The sequence below is a fragment of the Equus quagga genome, chromosome 7 (assembly GCF_021613505.1).
Source record: "Equus quagga isolate Etosha38 chromosome 7, UCLA_HA_Equagga_1.0, whole genome shotgun sequence".
NCBI classification, from domain to species: domain Eukaryota; kingdom Metazoa; phylum Chordata; class Mammalia; order Perissodactyla; family Equidae; genus Equus; species Equus quagga.
Window position 1 is genome coordinate 72,538 of NC_060273.1, and position 16,248 is coordinate 88,785.

General features: G+C 59.2%; 3 protein-coding genes across 5 annotated transcripts in view; 1 reads left to right on the forward strand and 2 right to left on the reverse strand.

The window, feature by feature from the left end:
* Nucleotides 1–207: 207 nt before the first annotated feature.
* On the reverse strand, nt 208–3,656 carry POLR3K (RNA polymerase III subunit K). Its single transcript, XM_046665338.1, has 3 exons — nt 3,504–3,656; nt 2,261–2,348; nt 208–767 (listed from the first exon to the last, which is right to left on the reverse strand). Exons 1-3 carry the CDS (start codon nt 3,612–3,614, stop codon nt 640–642), a joined length of 327 nt encoding a protein of 108 aa, XP_046521294.1. The 5' UTR covers nt 3,615–3,656; the 3' UTR covers nt 208–639.
* A 182-nt stretch (nt 3,657–3,838) lies between these two features.
* On the forward strand, nt 3,839–7,005 carry SNRNP25 (small nuclear ribonucleoprotein U11/U12 subunit 25). The gene is made up of 5 exons (XM_046666665.1): nt 3,839–4,056; nt 4,926–5,016; nt 5,262–5,367; nt 5,929–6,003; nt 6,458–7,005. Exons 1-5 carry the CDS (start codon nt 4,015–4,017, stop codon nt 6,513–6,515), a joined length of 372 nt encoding a protein of 123 aa, XP_046522621.1. The 5' UTR covers nt 3,839–4,014; the 3' UTR covers nt 6,516–7,005.
* A 398-nt stretch (nt 7,006–7,403) lies between these two features.
* The window catches only part of RHBDF1 (rhomboid 5 homolog 1), a 15,286-nt gene continuing 6,441 nt past the window's right edge, over nt 7,404–16,248 (reverse strand). The window contains exons 2-18 of one of the 3 annotated variants that reach the window (XM_046666663.1): nt 14,361–14,501; nt 14,161–14,291; nt 13,008–13,221; nt 12,375–12,584; nt 12,181–12,303; nt 11,953–12,110; nt 11,180–11,437; nt 10,955–11,066; nt 10,755–10,829; nt 10,489–10,650; nt 9,790–9,890; nt 9,569–9,632; nt 9,104–9,198; nt 8,788–8,863; nt 8,615–8,715; nt 8,335–8,488; nt 7,404–8,100 (exon numbers count right to left, since the gene is read on the reverse strand). In XM_046666663.1, the coding sequence (XP_046522619.1) occupies nt 7,681–8,100; nt 8,335–8,488; nt 8,615–8,715; nt 8,788–8,863; nt 9,104–9,198; nt 9,569–9,632; nt 9,790–9,890; nt 10,489–10,650; nt 10,755–10,829; nt 10,955–11,066; nt 11,180–11,437; nt 11,953–12,110; nt 12,181–12,303; nt 12,375–12,584; nt 13,008–13,221; nt 14,161–14,291; nt 14,361–14,477 (2,571 nt within the window). In that variant the 5' untranslated portion in view covers nt 14,478–14,501 and the 3' untranslated portion in view covers nt 7,404–7,680. Of the gene's footprint in view, nt 8,101–8,334; nt 8,489–8,614; nt 8,716–8,787; nt 8,864–9,103; nt 9,199–9,568; nt 9,633–9,789; nt 9,891–10,488; nt 10,651–10,754; nt 10,830–10,954; nt 11,067–11,179; nt 11,438–11,952; nt 12,111–12,180; nt 12,304–12,374; nt 12,585–13,007; nt 13,222–14,160; nt 14,502–16,248 lie in introns of those variants that run through there. The other 2 variants (XM_046666662.1, XM_046666664.1) reach the window with 2 other exon arrangements.

Below are 16,248 nucleotides of genomic sequence, written 5' to 3' on the forward strand. Positions count from 1 at the left end.
GGGAGATAAAAGCAGAAAAAAAAAAAACCCATAGTATCTAATAAACTTATTGCAATCCTAGGAAACAAGAACAAAAATAATACAGTAACTGAAATTCACATTCTTAGCAATCTTGTAACCAGTTCACCCAGAGTAGTCCATTTTGGAATTGTGATTTGGGGTTTGATGTCTACTTCTGAAGGTACTTAAAACACCAAGAAGACAATATTAGACTTTTCATTTTAATCAAATATTCAGAATAAACTTTGATTAAATAAGTTTGCATTTAACAGTTAAATATTTAGCGACATCTGGTGAACTAAATTAATGTTTTCCTTTCTTAGTTGTGCAAACAGTGTAGCTATTTAAGAGTGTTGTTTGGATGGTGAATGTTGACAAATAAAAAGGATGAACGAACAGGATCTTCAGCAAAGTGCACTCAGTTAGGGACATCCTCCCCACACACGAAAGCCCCAGGACAGTAATGAGTTCACGCCTGCTTGGCAGACGGGCTGCATTTCCTGACACCCTGGGTCGGCCCCCCCGAAAGGGTTAGCTTTCCGCCACACCAGCAAAGACCCTCAGGACACACAGTTCACACTCCTGGATGGGATCCTGGGGACGGGTGAGCAGACCCTGCTGCAGCGGGACCAGCCCAGCCTAGTCCCTCCAGCGGTGCCCACACTGGGCACTGCAGCACTTGTAGAAAGTGGTCATCGGCTCGTCAGCAGAGCGGGTCTGCAGCTGCATGAAATAGGCTCGAGGATGTTCGCATTTGGGACACGGCTCTGGCAATGAGAAAAACAAACAAGTGACCCACGCTGTGAAAAAAAGATGCCTGTGACCAACATATCCGTTCGAAGCAGGTGTTACGTGAAAGGTGGCAGAAGCCTCGCCCCCTCGCACATCTGCTACCCCTTGCCCAGGGCATCTGGTACAATTTAAGGCCACAGACAGTCGTATCCTTCCCACTATGCTCTCACACTGAGGGAAGGGAAGGGACTTGTGACCTTGAAAACACTCCTCCTACTCTCCCTGGGTCCCACTTTTCTTCTCAAATCTGGCTGAAGACTGGTGGGAAACATCCATGTGCATCCCTGGCTCCCCGCCCTGCAGATCCCCTAATAAGTGCGTCTCCATCACCTGGGCACCAACAAGCCCTCAGCTTCTCAGAGGAGCTCCCTACGGATAACCAGTCCACTTCCCCATGTAGTTAGAAATCCATTGTGGCAGTCATTCTTCAGCTGTTCTTATCACGATCTCTCACACATCCACACCTTTGCAGAGTGCCCCAAGGCACACATTTCCCTTCAAAGTGATGTCACTTTGAGAACCTGACCCTGCTCTTGGTGGAAACAACTTCGAACACTCCCAAACACCATTTTGAACATGTGGTACATAATTCACCTTTTAACAGCAAACTCTGCCAATGCTACATTTTTAACATAGCAGATTTGGGTATTCTTCTGTGGGGGAAAAAGACAGTATTAATCATGAGTTAGCCATCCCTTCTCTCAGCACAGGTTGTGTCAGGGACTCTCCTCTTTCCTTCCTTGGTCACATCTGTCTCTCTCAGAAGTGAATCAAGACTTGAAATAAACATTTATTTTGGGGACCGGCCCCATGGCTAAGTGGTTAAGTTCATGCGCTCTGCTTCGGCGGCCCAGGGTTTTGCTGGTTCAGATCCTGGGCGCGGACATGGCACCGCTCATCAGGCCACACTGAGGCAGCGTCCCACATGCCACAACTAGAAGGACCCACAACTAAAAATACACAACTATGTACTGGGGGGCTTTGGGGAGAAAAAGGAAAAATAAGCATCTTTAATAAAAAAAAACATTTATTTCACTGAGATGCAGTTTAATGTTCTCTGGCATTAACTCTTAAAAATCTACACTAAAAGAAAAAAAACAAATTTTTCCCTTAGACTGATATTTACTACTTCTGTCACTGTTGCTATCATCATAGCTACCACCTGGTGAGTACCTGTCATATGCCAAACCCTGTATAACTCACTTCATGCTCTTACAATCTGTGAGTATGGATCAGCCCCAGAGACGTCAAAGGACCCCCGTCAAGGTCACCCCAAGACTCTAACTCAGGCCTGTATGACTCCAAGGCTTGTGCCAATACTGTTTGTGTAACTAACAAAATATTAAAGAACAAAACAATACACTTTTTATTTTTAGAAGCGACTTCATGTCACGGACTCCGACATGGAGTGGCATAGTCAGCAGCCTCACACTCAAAAACAGGCCGGTAACAGAAAAGGTTTCCCCACCTGCAGTAGAGTCGACGTTCTCCCAGGCAGCTGCTCCACCAAGCACATCATCCACTTCCTTCAGCTTCGGGTACTTCCGATTTGTTACCTACCAAACAAGAGCAAGTCTTCAGACTCTCCAAGTGAGTGAACAGTACAAACCCGAGCCACCCAACTACCCCTGCCCTCAAGTGTCTCCCCAGACTTCCTTCCTTCAACACAGACTGGAGGGATGCGGAATGAAAGCAAAGTTCCTGCTCCCACAGAGCAGGATGCTCCATTGGAATTCAGACGATCCAGGATCAGATGCCCCCAAGAGAAGAGAGAGCTCCAGCAGTCAGAGATCTCTGCAATGACTGAGTGAAGCACCAGAGCAGGAAGAAGATACCGGCTTAGGTGTGACCATCCTCCCATCCCACACCTCTAAGATAGCTGATAACCCAAGATGAGAGAAACCATGCAACCGAAACCAAAGAGCACCACTTGGCTGGGCAGCCCGGCCACACCCCTCGGAAGCAGAGAGCTTTCAAGGAGGTCACTCTTGGCTTCTTTCCCAAGTTTTCCCAAACATCCTTGAAATTTCAGGGTTACATAAGAGTTCACTCCTGCCAGAGCTTCAGACTCTAAACTTCCACAAGACGGCTACACGGGCGGGCAGCAAGCAAACATTAGGAATGAGGCAGCACCAACGTGCTCCACTTCTAAAGAGGAAAAGTGTCCCATCGAGTGAAAACACCAAGTACGCCACAGTGGGTATCGCTCGTCCCGAACGTCCACGACATTCTAGGTCCCATTCGATTGCTCAGATTAGGATGTAAGAGAGAACCAGACAAAAACCCTGCCCGTCGACCGCTTACGTCCGGGTATTAATAACCAAAGCACACAGTACAAAGTATGTTAGAAGGCAACGAGTCCTACGGAAAAAATAAAACAGGGGAGAAGGATAAAACAGCGAGAGAAGCTGCAATTTTAAGGAATCACTGAAGTAAAGACACGGGGAAGGGTGAGCCGCGCAGAACACGCGCAAAGGTCCGGTGACAGTGCCGTGCACGAGGGGAGCCTCCGAGAGGCGGCGCGAGGGCGCATCAGGACGCCAAGTCGGAGGAGCAGGCTGGGGAGGGCTCCGGCCGGAGCCTGGCGGGCCGGGGAGAACCTGGGCGGCCACCGGCGCGCGGGGAGCGGCTGCGGGTCTTGGGGCGCAGGAGGCCCGGATCCGACTCCCGGCCCCCGGCCGCGACAGGGCGGCGGGCGCGCGCTCCGGCACCTTGCGGGTGATGTTGTGCACGTAGGGGCACGTGTTGCAGGCGAAGCGGTGGCAGCGCTGCCCCTCCTCAACGATGAGCCCGTTCCCGCAGCCCGGGCAGAAGAGCAGCATGGCCGCGGCCGCCCCGGCTCCCGGCAGCCCCCGCGCCGCGCGCCGCCGACGCGGGCCCGCCCCGAGCTCGGATTGGTCCTGACAGCCGCCCCGCCCCTCGGCCCCCAGTGGACACACGGATGCGCGCTCCCGGCGAGCACCGCGGCAGGCTGCCTCGAGCTCCTCATTGGTCCTCCGGAAGCCCCGCCCCTGGGCCCCTCGGGGGCGGGGCCGTGGTTGCAGCCCGGCGCGCGCGTCCTTGGATCGCACGGACGGGCTGGGCGAGCGGATCGGCCGGAGGGGCGTCCTGGAGACGGCGGGGGCGGCGGCGGGGGCGGCGGCGGCGCTGGAGGAGGATGAGGACGAAGAGGAGGCGCTGCCGCACTCCGAGGCGGTGGACGTGTTCCAGGAGGGCCTCGCCATGGTGGTGCAGGACCCGCTGCTCTGCGACCTGCCGATCCAGGTGCGCGCGGCCCGGGGGCTGGGGTCGGGATCGGGGTCGCTCCCTGCCAGGGCGAGCGTGAACAGGCCCCCGGGGGTCCCGCTGGGGGGCTGCAGCCCGGAGGCCTCAAGAAGGCGCCTGTGGGCGTCAACGGGGGTCTTAACCGGGCCGCGCCCAGGGTGAGGCGAGCGAGAATTCAGAGGGGCTCCAGAAAACCCGGCACACGTGGGTTCGGGATACGGGAAATTTTAATATGATATTTTTAAAACTTTAAGGTGGTGTAAAAAAGTCTGGTAAACAGAGTAACAAAATTGTAAATAAAGACGAGATCAGTGTTACTGGCTTTTCTTCTCAAGCTTCAATATGGCTTGGCACCGTCCTGTCTTTAAATCCTTGTCATTTTGCCCATCATGGAGGTTTAAAATTAACTTGTTTGCTTGAAAGTTGCTTTGAAACGTTTATCATTACCATTTTTTGGCGCCCTGGTAAATTGTGCCCACCTGCCTCAACTTTGTCCCAAGGCCCTGGCCTGGATCATAGTGATCCAGGACTCTCATACTGGGCTGACCAGCCCAGTGTTCTTTCTCCTGTCCAGCCGCTGGGCTAGAGGACCTGGGGCTGATCCTGACGTAGATTCATTCCCCTGCCTGTTTCTATGCCCGTTCTCCCGAGCCTCTGTCCAGTTTGGACGTTAAACAGAAAGTGTGGATGGGACATGAGACAAGTGCTGAGAAACTGGGAGACCCTAACATATAGGCAAGCACCCTGTCCCTGTCTTGTCCTTTGTAAAATATGGCCCCACTTTTTGGACACCACGAGCTTGTTTTTTTCTGTTGTTTGGAGTGGTGAAGAGAGCCAGGCCACCCACCTCCACCCTTTGTCTTTTCTAGGTTACTTTGGAAGAGGTCAATTCCCAGATAGCACTAGAATACGGCCAAGCAATGACAGTCCGAGTGTGCAAGATGGACGGAGAAGTGATGCGTAAGTGCTCCCCTCCTTCCTTCAGGCGGTGGGTCTGAGCTTTCCCCGGGGCAAAAAACGGGGAAGTGGGAAGCTCAAGGGCCATGCCCAGGGGTGTTGGGGCACCCACAAGCCCACCCTGCGTGGATTTGAGCCTCGGTCAGAAACAAGGCTCAATAGAGCTCCTGAGTTCCCCTCCTGCCATCTGAGGCGGTAGCTGTCAGTTCCCACTATGGTCTTCGTCATGGTTTGTGTCCCCGTGGCAGCTGTGGTTGTAGTACAGAACGCCACGGTCCTGGATCTGAAGAAGGCCATCCAGAGATACGTGCAGCTCAGGCAGGAGCGTGAAGGAGGCATTCAGCACATCAGCTGGTGAGTGGAGCGGTGGCTCCTTGCAGCCCTTCCTGGGGTTGGTGTGGGACTCCACGGGAGCGCCTGCTGGATGTGTGCTTGTTAATCACCTGGGCTCTGCTACGAATGCCACCTGGAGCGATGGGCTCCCTGCCCGAGGCTGCTGCTTCTGTGCTTCGGGTCCTGCTTCATGCTCTGTCATCTGTATCACCCCACCTAGGCAGCTGGGTGTCTTCACTTAGGGACACCCTAAGGCACTTGCAGTGTGTCCGGAAGTGGTCTCCCTAGTTACGGATGTGGTGCAACGCCATCCCCTCCTCATTTGGGTGCTGTCAGCCCTCACCTGTTTCATCAGCAAGGTGTGTTTGGCCCCCAGCCACCCCACACAGCGCTTCGAGAGCAGTGCCTCCTTGTCGCTGCCCCAGGCCTAGTGCACACGTTGTTCAGGAGGAGCCCAGAGAGGAGGCCAGCTGCCCGGGGCCCCACAGAGCTGAACGCCTGGAGCCCGTCCCACACAGTTTCTGCCTCCCAGTGGTCCCCAGCTCACCCGGCTCATGGTTTACCTGAGCCCCCGTCTTGTAGGTCCTACGTGTGGAGGACGTACCATCTGACCTCTGCAGGAGAGAAGCTCACAGAGGACAGGAAGAAGCTCCGAGAGTGAGTTCAGGCCACGCCCCGAGCTGCAGGGAGGCGTCTGGACCGCTGCGTCTAGTCCACATGCTCTGCCAGACGGCTGGGCCCCCCAGGAAGGGGGGATCTTGAGGCAGTTCCTGGGAAATGTGGGAGACCAGGAGAGTCCCTGGCTGGACTGACGCCCTCCTGTGAGGAGCTTCCTGGGGCCTCCGTGCTAGGAGAGTGGGAGGCAGAGGAGAGGGGAGCGCCTTCTGCTCCTCCTCAGCAGCAGCAGAAGGGAGAGGAGGGTGTGCATGGAGGTGAGGGGCTGCCCGCCGGCACAGTGTGGGTCAGTGAAAGGACGGCCACTGCTGCCCCCTTGCCTTCTGGGCGCCACACTCCTCCCACCTGTTCTCTCCTGGTCCCTCACAAGCCTCAGGTGAGGAGTCACAAACGTACGCTTCTGTAGATCAGACGCCTTACATCTGTCCTCTTTCAGTTACGGTATCCGGAATCGGGATGAAGTGTCCTTCATCAAAAAGCTGAGGCAAAAATGAACCTCCAGACAAGGACACCTCTGTGCTGGTGGCCGAGTTCTTCTTCAGCAGGAGGACTTGGCCACTCTCCCCCTCTCAGAGAAGAGTGTTGAAGTGGCCTCACCCCAGCTGCTTCCAAGTGGATGAACGCTGGTCCCTCGGGACTAGGACGGGTGAGCTGGTGCTCGTGGCCTCAGCTTGACCTCGCTGCGCCCAAACACCGTAACCCTGTAACCATGTGGTGGATCCCACAGGGCTGTGGGCCTAGCCCCAGGTACAGAATAAATCTCTTTGCCTCTTAGTTTGACAATTCAAAAAGCCACAGTGCCCGGGGCAGAAGGAACTGGCGCTGCCCCACCACAGAGGGGAGGCAAAGGCAGAGAACGGTGCTGGTGAGTCCTAAGATCTAAGGGGCCACACCCGAGCCCTGTGGCCACACTGTGCCCCAAACCATATGACCCTGCTACTGTAATCTCTACAGCAAGGAGGAAATAAAAGCAGAGCAGCTGGCCTTCTGACTCCACTTGTGGGAGACGGGTCTGCGTCCGAGAGCACAGCCTCCAGCCTCAGTGCACAGGGTCCGCCTGCAGCGGGGGCTCCACCGGCTCCAGGGAAGGGAGGCAGCCTGGGGCTGCAAGGGAGCTGCGGGCTGGGCAGGCAGGACTGGGGTGGGGCACATCTCCGAGTGTGGGGGGAAATGTGACAGCGTATCCACAGGCCCTGTCCCACTGTCACCTGCCAGTCACTCTAAGGACAGGATGCAAGGTGGGTCCACCTGACTGAGGGACTCCATAGGGAGGTGTGCCTGACAGTGCTGTGTTCTGGGCAATTGTGAGCAGCAGGCCAGGGGCCTGAAGGACCTCCCCCACAGCCCCCAGCCAGAAACCAGAAAGGAGGAGGCAGCCCTGGTCCAGTTAGTGGCAGCTAAAACGCTCCCGGTCCATTTATTGGCCACATGGGGTGGTCGTCAAGAGACTGGTTAGCAGGTAATCACGGGAAGTAGTGTAATAAATGCCCAGAAGGACGAGCGGTTCAACAGCAGTGAACAAGGCACAAGAGGTCTGTGTTCAGGAAACGGGACCCCACACAGCTTGTCAGTGGAGTCCCGTGGCCTGTGAGGCTCGGGGTGGACAGTCTGCCTGGCTCCAGCCTGCGGGAGCATGCAGCCCCCAGTGCCCCGGCCAGCTCAGTGGAGCTGAGCGTCCAGCTCGTACTTCTCACAGAACTTGTCGGTGAAAGGGATGCAGGTAAGGAACTCGCACCACTCGCAGCGCACGGGGTAGAAGTAGAAGAGGACCACCAGGCCAGCCAGGAGGCCCAGGAAGACCGCCTGAAAGACGATGATCTGGCAGCGCTTGCGGTACAGGTCGAACTTGCCGAAGCTGATGTAGGGCAGGAAGGCAAAGGAGAGAAAGAGGCCGCTGATGAAGCCTGAGATATGGGCGAAGTTGTCGATCCAGGGCAGCAGCCCAAAGGTGAAGAGGAAGAGCACCACGGCCAAGAGCTTGAAGAAGGCGCGCCAGGGCCGCGCCAGGATCTGCCAGCTCTGGAAGAGCTCCACGAAGAGGCAGGCGAGGATGCCAAACTGCGAGCCGGCCGGGCCCACCTGGGGGAGGCAGTGTGGGTGGCTGTGAGGTGGCAGCGCTGTGCAGGCCCCCAGGGATCCAGAGCCTCATGTCCCCGTCTCACTTCCCATGGCCCAGACACATCAGGGTTAAGAAGCCAAATGGAGATGCTCCAGGGCTGGGCACTGGAGGGACCCAAACAGTGCTGGCTGTGGATCCAGTTCATGCTGGGCAGCAGGTGCACATGGGGGTCCCCACCCTGGGGGCAGCCTTACCTCTGCCCGGTACGGCAGGAAAATGGCACTGGCCAGGTTACCGGTGACGCCACTCAGCAGGTAGATGATGGCTATGCGGTGCCAGCCTGCCAGCTTCTCCAGGTCCCGCAGGACAGTCATCTGGAAGCAGACGGACACCAGGCAGTGCAGGATCCTGTGGGCGCATGGGGGCCACTCAGCAGGGAAGGCCGCCCTTCCACCACCCCCAGCCAGCCACTCCTGGGGTCCCTGAGACCACCCACTCCACTCATCCCTGCTCAGCCCTTGTGGTATCACTTGCCCAGCGTGCAAGAAGAGGGACAGCCACAGGCGGTAGAACTGGTCGGGCACCTCGGGGTTGAGGAAGGGCAGGAGCCCACACACGTCATCCATGCAGTGCACCTGTGCAGAGTGGCTGGTCAGCACCCGCCGTGGCTGAGGGGAGAGCAGGAGGGACACAGCCTGGAGGCCTACCTGAGAGCAGAGTGTGGCCTCCTCGTGGAAGTAGCCCCTCATGAAGTCACAGTACTCCCGGGAGGTGATCTCGCATCTGGAAGGTCAGGCCAGGGTTGGGAGGGATTGCCAGCGAGGACTGCTGGGTCCACGGGCAGAAAGCCCTGACTATACCCAGGCCCAGGTTGCAGCCCTCCTCACCCACCTCTCTTGGCCCTCACCCCACACCCCATGGTATCTTGGGTCATTTTGGGACTTGGTAAGGGAGCAGGGCACAGCCCCAGGGCAGTGCTGTGTGCCCAGGACCAGCCGCACACGCACGCAGAGGCGCCCCTACCTGCCCTTGGTGCCAATGCAGCAGGGCCGGCCTGTGATGACACAGTCCATGTGTGGGTGGTTGGTGTGGTTCCCAGCACTGTTTTTGGTGCAGATCTGGGTCACAAATAGGATGAGTGGGGTCAGGGCCCCCCCAAGCCTGAGCCCCACACCATGCCTGGGGGTTGAGGGAAAGAGGAACAGGCTCCTAGGGTAGGAAATGACTTCAGGCTGCCACACCCTGAGCCTCAATCGGGCCCTCTGTCATTCGACCTCCCAGTCTCCACCTGGTCTCCTGCTCTGACTACCTGCTCAGAGGCAAGTGATGGTGGCTGGGCAGACGGGGGGCAAAGCCCAGGGGCATAGCATCTGGAAACACAGGGTGGTCCCACAATGGGGACCTCTCTGGCATCACTAACAGGTGAGGTGTGGAGTCCCCCCATATGACAAGGGTGACCCCCCCAACAGCCACCCCACCGCGACTCACTGGCCACTTGGTGATGTCATCTGGCCACTCATGGGGGTCCTCGGAGGAGGGCTCATCACACACCCTGCATGACCCAGTATGTGGTCAGACCCTGCTTTGTGTCCTGGGCATTGGCACCCTCCGCCCAAGTCGACAACAAAGGGAGCAACTACACCCTCTTCTCCCCTCTCCCCAGGGAGATGTGGACAAAGGGAGGCAAGGGAGGGGCCAGCAGGACTGACCTGGGGTCCTGGTGGCAGACAGAGCCAAACTGTCTCTTGTGGCCAGCAAGGTCTGGGGCATTGGGATGGAGGGGCCACTTCACCCACACTGCCAGTGTGGACTGCGGGAGGACACGGAGTCAGCCTCAGGTCAGAGCCCACCCCTCACCCAGTACAGTCTCCAGGAGGCAGGGATCAAAACCAAAACCACTGAGACCTCCCTCTGGCCCTCCAACCCAACCTCTGGCTTTGCACTCCAGAAATGTGTGTGCATGTTGGGAGATTCTGCTATAGGCTCAAGAGCATAATTCCTATTGGCTTAAAACTAAAAACAACCTGTAGCCAACATCGGAACTGGCATAAAATATGGCACCTCCACATGTAATATAAACTTGGATGAGTCTCTTTTTTTAATTGTTTAGTGGAAAAAATGAGGCAATACCACTTATGTAAGACACATGCACAAAAACAAGTCAGACACGTGCAGAAAGAACACGCCCAAATCAAAGACACACGACCACGGTGTATGTGGGCGGAGAGTAGACGGAGTTGGGGGCTAAGAAAGAATGAATGCGACCCGAGGGGCCTGGCACAGACAGATGGTTTAAGGCGCCGAGAACCAGGGTAAAAGATAACTCAACCCCTCCACGTGAAGCCCCAACGTGACCGCAAGCACACGCGGTGCAGACGAGGGCGCGAGTCGCGGGCGGGGGCACGCACCGAGCACTCCTCCTCCGAGGTCTGCACACAGCCGGACCGGTCGTTGCGCACGCAGCAGGCCGAGTGCTTCTCGCGCTCACGCGCAGCCCGGATGAAACTATGCACCTGCGGGTCCTGGCGCATGCAGGGCGAGAACTTGGCACCCAGGTGAATGAGAGCCTCCTGCGGGCAGGGTGAGCGGGATGTGCAGCTGCGGCCCCCGCCCGCCAGCCCAGCGTCCCCTCCCGCCAGCACCTAGGCCCCGCCCCGCCAGGCCCCGCCCTCACCGAGCTGGGCCCGATCCAGAAGTTCTCCTGCTGCACATACTTGACATTCTCATACACCCCGCGGTTCCGCAGCACCTGGGAGATTGGCGAGAGCGAGTGAACGGAGCCCACTCGGGTCCCCTCTTCCAGAGCGCGGCGGGAGGGAGTCCAGAAAGGCCAGACTCCACGGGTCTGGGCCCAGGAAGGGCGCCGGGGCTCACCGAGTCCACCGTCTCATGCTGCGAGAAGCCCACGGGTGCGATGCCATAGATGCACACGGCCAGAATGGTGACGAGCGAGTGCACGAAGGTGAGCCAGTAGGTGAAGAAGGGCCTACGGGTCGGAGCGTCAACGGAGAGGGCATCCCCAACCAGGAGCCCCGCCCCCATCCCCCAGCCTGGCCCGCCCCAAGCCGCATCCCCAAGCCGCATCCCCCGACAGCCTACCTGTGGTCGTCCATGTCCTCGATCTGGCGTTTGACATAGCTGTCGATGCGCTTGCGGTAGGTGCGGTTGGTTAGCCGCCCCACCATGCCCAGCCCATACGGCCGCTTCTCCCTGGCAAAGAACTTGCGCACCGGCATCGCGATGCGCTGGCCCCGCCGCTGTCCCGCCGCGCTCACCACCTCCTGCCGCAGCCGCACCTTGGGCTGCGGGGCGGTCGGGCCACCCTCCTTCTGCTTCCGCCAGCCGCGTTCCAGGGGCCTGGGGGAAGGGGCGCAGTCACCTCCCGCCCCAGACCCCCCACCTGGGCGGGTGAGACCAGGGCGACCTTCAGGCTCTGTCTTGCTCTCCTTTAGCGGTGAAGACACTGTGCACGTCTCTCCGCCTCAGCCTGCTCCTTACCAGTAAAAGAGCCATCTTGAGCCCCTCTGGGTATGGCAGGGAGGGGACCCGACCTACGGGGTTCCCTGGCTTGCCTGCAAGTATTGACCACATCAGTTCCTGCTTCCGGCTGGATTCTGTCCAGCCTGTGGGCTCTGGGATTGTGATCCTGTTCCACAGGTGGGTGGCAGAGACTCGATTGGTGCCCAGCCCCGGGTCCCCCAGCCATCATAGCCAAGCTGAGCTCCCAGTGGAGGAGGGGACCATTCCCTCAGTCCTCCAGGGCATGGTGCCCTAGGGCAGGGCTGGTCCTCACAGCCACAGGCTCCCACACAACCCCTCCCCAACCCCAGCTTCCCCACTGCCATGCTCCCCTCCACCCCCTGCACACTCACAGCATCAGGTGACTGCGCTCCAGCTCACTGCGGTCCAGGGCCCCGCCCGTGAGGTCCCCCTGCTCTGGGGCCTTCTCCCAGTCCTTGAGCGCCGCCTCCGATGGGGACTCGAACACCTCATCTGGGTAGGTGGACAGCTCCTCGTGGAGGACACCTTCCTGAGCAAACACACGTGGTCAGCGTGGGACGCAGGCCAAGGGGTCGCAGGCGAGGCTGCCCAGCTCTTACCCGGGCGAAGAAGGACGTGTCCAGCTCCTCGGGGAAGTCCGCCGTGTCCTCCTCCAGGAAGCTGGCGGGGGTGAAGCTTCGGCGCTGCGCCCGGCGCAATGTACCGTCTCTAACGGAGCGGCCCTGTCAGGGAGGAGGTGAGCATGCAGCGTGGTGGCCAGCTCAGCTCCCCCAGCCCCCAGCCCTGCACTCACCTTCACCAGCGCCGCGGCCGCCCGGAAGCTCATCTTGGCCACCGACTCGCGCTTGCGTCGCCGCGGGAGCCGGCTGAAACCAGAGCGGGAGCTGGAGAAGGAGCAGAGGGAGGCAGCACCCGGCGTGACGGGCGTGTGCGGGGTACTCAGGCCGTCGGCGGTGTCATCCGCCACCCGGAACGCCCGGCCCCGGGCCAGGGGGTCTATGATCTGGCGGATGGGAGGAGATGCAGGCTGTGTCATCGCCACGGAGCTCCTTCCCCACCCTGGACCCCACTGTGGAAAACACAGCTGCTGCTTCTCACTCCCCAGGGGTCCCTGGACAGCTGTGTGGGTAACGCCCGCACCCCACTGCACCCAGAGGGGCTCTCTCCCAGCCTGCAGTGCCTTTACAGGGCCGCTCATCCTGGATGTTCCCCCACCTAGAGGCTGGCACCATAGTACCTGGACCCTGTCCCCTCACCCAGGACCCCCTTCCCAGAGAGTATCTTAGATACCTTTATGGGACCATCTGACCACCCTCCCAGACCACGAGCTCCGAGAAACCTCCGCTGCTCAGGCTGGCTATGTCCCCAGGCCCAGCCCAGGGGAGCAGGGGGAGAGGCCTGTGGAGACAGTGGCAAGCGGGCATACCTTCTGCATGCCCAGCTGGCATGGCCCCACGTACAGTGGAGGGGGCGTCTCGGTGCTGGTCAGCGACACGTTGTCCTGGCTAGGCAGGTCCAGCTCCCGGATGACCTGGGGCTTCAGCTTCCCATAGCGCTGGCTGCAGTGACGGATGCTCTTGCGCTGCCACTTCTGGGTGCTATCACTGTCCTTGCTCACTCCGAACCAGTCAGCTGTGCCCCTGCCACAGGGGAGGGACTCAGCAGGGGGAAGTCAGATCTCCCCCCTCCCCAGCAGGGGCCTGAGGGGCCCTCTTCCCAGGCAGCATGCCCCACCCCAGGCTCCGGTCACTGCAGGGTCAGGGGTTCCTGTAGCCTGAGTCTAATTAAGAGGATGAGTGGGTTGCAGTCCTGGCTACCCCTGAACAATCAGCCAACTCCAGATTCCCACAGAACCGCAGGCGGCAGGCCTTGCCCAGGTGAGTATGTTACACGGGCCTCCCCCATCCCTGACAGGGGGCTTTTGTGGGGAGACACCGAGTCCAGAGACGACTCAGAGCTCAGCCCTTCGCTCAGCCAGCCAGAGCTTAGCCCCAGGCACTGAGAAACCCTAGACCCCAGAGAACTCAGGCAGCAGGCGCTGCACGCCCAGGCAGGGTGCCCACAGCCCTCAGACATGCAGAAGCACTGTCAGCACTGGCCATTAGGAGCCCCAGAGAACGCCACAAGCTCTGGCAGCTCCCTAGAGGTCACAAGCCATGCACACCAGCTGATGCCAACACACTCATGCCCTGCCCACGGTACCTGAGCAGGGACCGAGAGAGAGACCGGCGCTGCGGGAGGGCCCTGGGGGCAGCAGGGGGGCCCAAGAGGGGCAGAGTGTGGACACACCCAAAGCGCACCTGTCGGCTGTTCAGGGGCCAGAGCATTGCGTAGGGGGAGACAGAGAAGGAGAGAGCGAGCGCTGGGGGGAGGCAGAGAAGGGTGGTAGGGGAGAGCAGTTGGTCCTCAGAGCAGGAGAACGACAGGGTGACATGGGGAACAAGATGGAGGAGAAAGCCGAGATGGGAGGGGCTTGGCTGCATTCCCAGCCCCAGTACCCAAACGGGATCCTGCACATCTGCCTCTGTCCCACCAGCCCCCAGCCCCCAGCCTGTGGAGCAGCCAGGCCAGTGTGGTACCTGCGGATGGTCTGCGTGATGGACGTCTGGCGCTGCAGCACCGGCCGCCGGGGCTCGTGATGGGGCGAGGGGACGTGGGCCGTCTCAGCTGGCATACTCACGCTCCGCAAGAAAGCCTGGCGTCGCAGGGGCTGTGCAACGGGGTCACGGTGAGGGGGCTGCACAGGATGCACCCACAGCCCCTGCTGGCCAGGGCCTACCTGCAGGAAGCTGGGCTCCTCCACTGCCGGGGGCACCACAGCTGGGATGTCCAGCTTCAGCCAGGGCGGCTTCTTGCGCTGCAAGCTGCTCGTGCTGTCCCTGCGGGCCTCGCTCATGGTTCCAGGTGGAGCACGGCGGGCCTAGGGGGTGGCGAGTTATTCAGTAACGATGCTGACAGATCTCTGGGGGTTCACTGGGCACAGAGCCAGGAGGAGGGAGAAGCAGCGATAACCCCACAGCGTGGTCACGGCTCCCATTGCTGACATCCTACTGTGAGCTCAGCACTGACTCACTGAGTTCCTGCCTCGTTCATCCTGACAGACACCGCCAGGCACAAACTAGGTCCTCAGATGACACAAACTCATGTGACAATATCTGAGCACCTACACTCCTGGGTGACTGGGACACACCGGCGGGGCAACAAGGAAACCAAAATGGATGAAACCCCCAAATCCCTGCCCTCCTGGAGCCCACAGTCCAGACGCACGCAAACCTATAAGTCAGTTAGAAGACGTCAAGTGTGACAGGGAAAAAACAGCACGTGACAGTTGCCAGGGGCAGTGATGTCTCCCTGCAAGGTGACATCTGAGCAAAGGCTTAAAAGAGGTGACGGAGCAAGCCAGGCTGGGGGCAACCTGGCACAGAGAACAGCCAGGGTGGAGGCCAGAGTGAGCACGAGGGCAGGGGCTGGTGGAGGGGCTCACCCAGTCTGTACAGGGGGCAAACCTCAAGCCTGTCTGGCCCAGGCCTCCACTCTCAACCACTGTGCCATCCCTCAGGACAGAGGGCCCGCCACGCCCAGGACAGGGTGCCTGACAGTCCATCTCAACAGGAGAGGCCACTGGGCTTCCTGGGTGAGAGCTGCTCCGTGAAACCGCCTGGGCACAGAGCTGCTGTGACCTCCAGGGGGCGCCACGTGCCCAGGAACAGCACCAAGGTGGCGTACCGCCACCCTGTGCATCTGAGACCCAACCCCAGACCCATCACCCTGGCACAGGGGCAGGGCCCAGGACTCAGCAGAGGCCAGGGTGTGATTGGGGCCACCACTGCCTGGCCATGTGACCACGGCCTCCTTGGAACTCTATTTCTCCATTTACAAAATGTCACTTTCAGGGCAGATCTGGCTGCCCCTCCCCAAAGAAAGACCACGAGGGGTCTGCAAACAAGGAAATCCAAGATTGGAAGGGTGCCCTGACCACAGAGGGGCACATGGAGCAGGCAGTGGCTGAGCAATGCTTGGAGGGCAGAGACCCCAAAATTCCTCAGCCTCCTCCAAGAGCTTCAGACCCCAACAGACTGAACTGCGGGGTCAGTAACCCACCCACTAACACCCTGGACACGGCTCACAGCTGCTCCTGTCCCTACACAGACCAGGGACATGCCCAAGACACTACTCACAGCTTCTGTTGGCCCTGTGCCAATCAGGGAGCAGCCCAGAACCCAGCTCACAGGTCCTAATATATTGCCCTATATTGACCAAGGACTGGGCCAGGATGTGGCTGGCAGCTCCTACCAGCCCTATCCAAAACAGGGCTGAGCCCAGGATACCATCGACAGTTCCTAATGGCTCTGTACCGACCAGGACAGGCCCAGCACGCTGCTCACACTCCTTCTGGCTCTGTACTGACCAGGACAGGCCCAGCACGCTGCTCACATTCCTTCTGGCTCTGTACCAACCAGGACAGGCCCAGGACGCTGCTCACACTCCTTCTGGCTCTGTACCGACCAGGACAGGCCCAGCACGCTGCTCACACTCCTGCTGGCTCTGCACAGACCAGGATCAGGCCCAGCACGCTGCTTGCACTCCTACTGGCTCTGCACCAACCAGGACAGGCCCAGAACACTGCTCACACTCCTTGTGGCTCTGTACCGACCAGGACAGGCCCA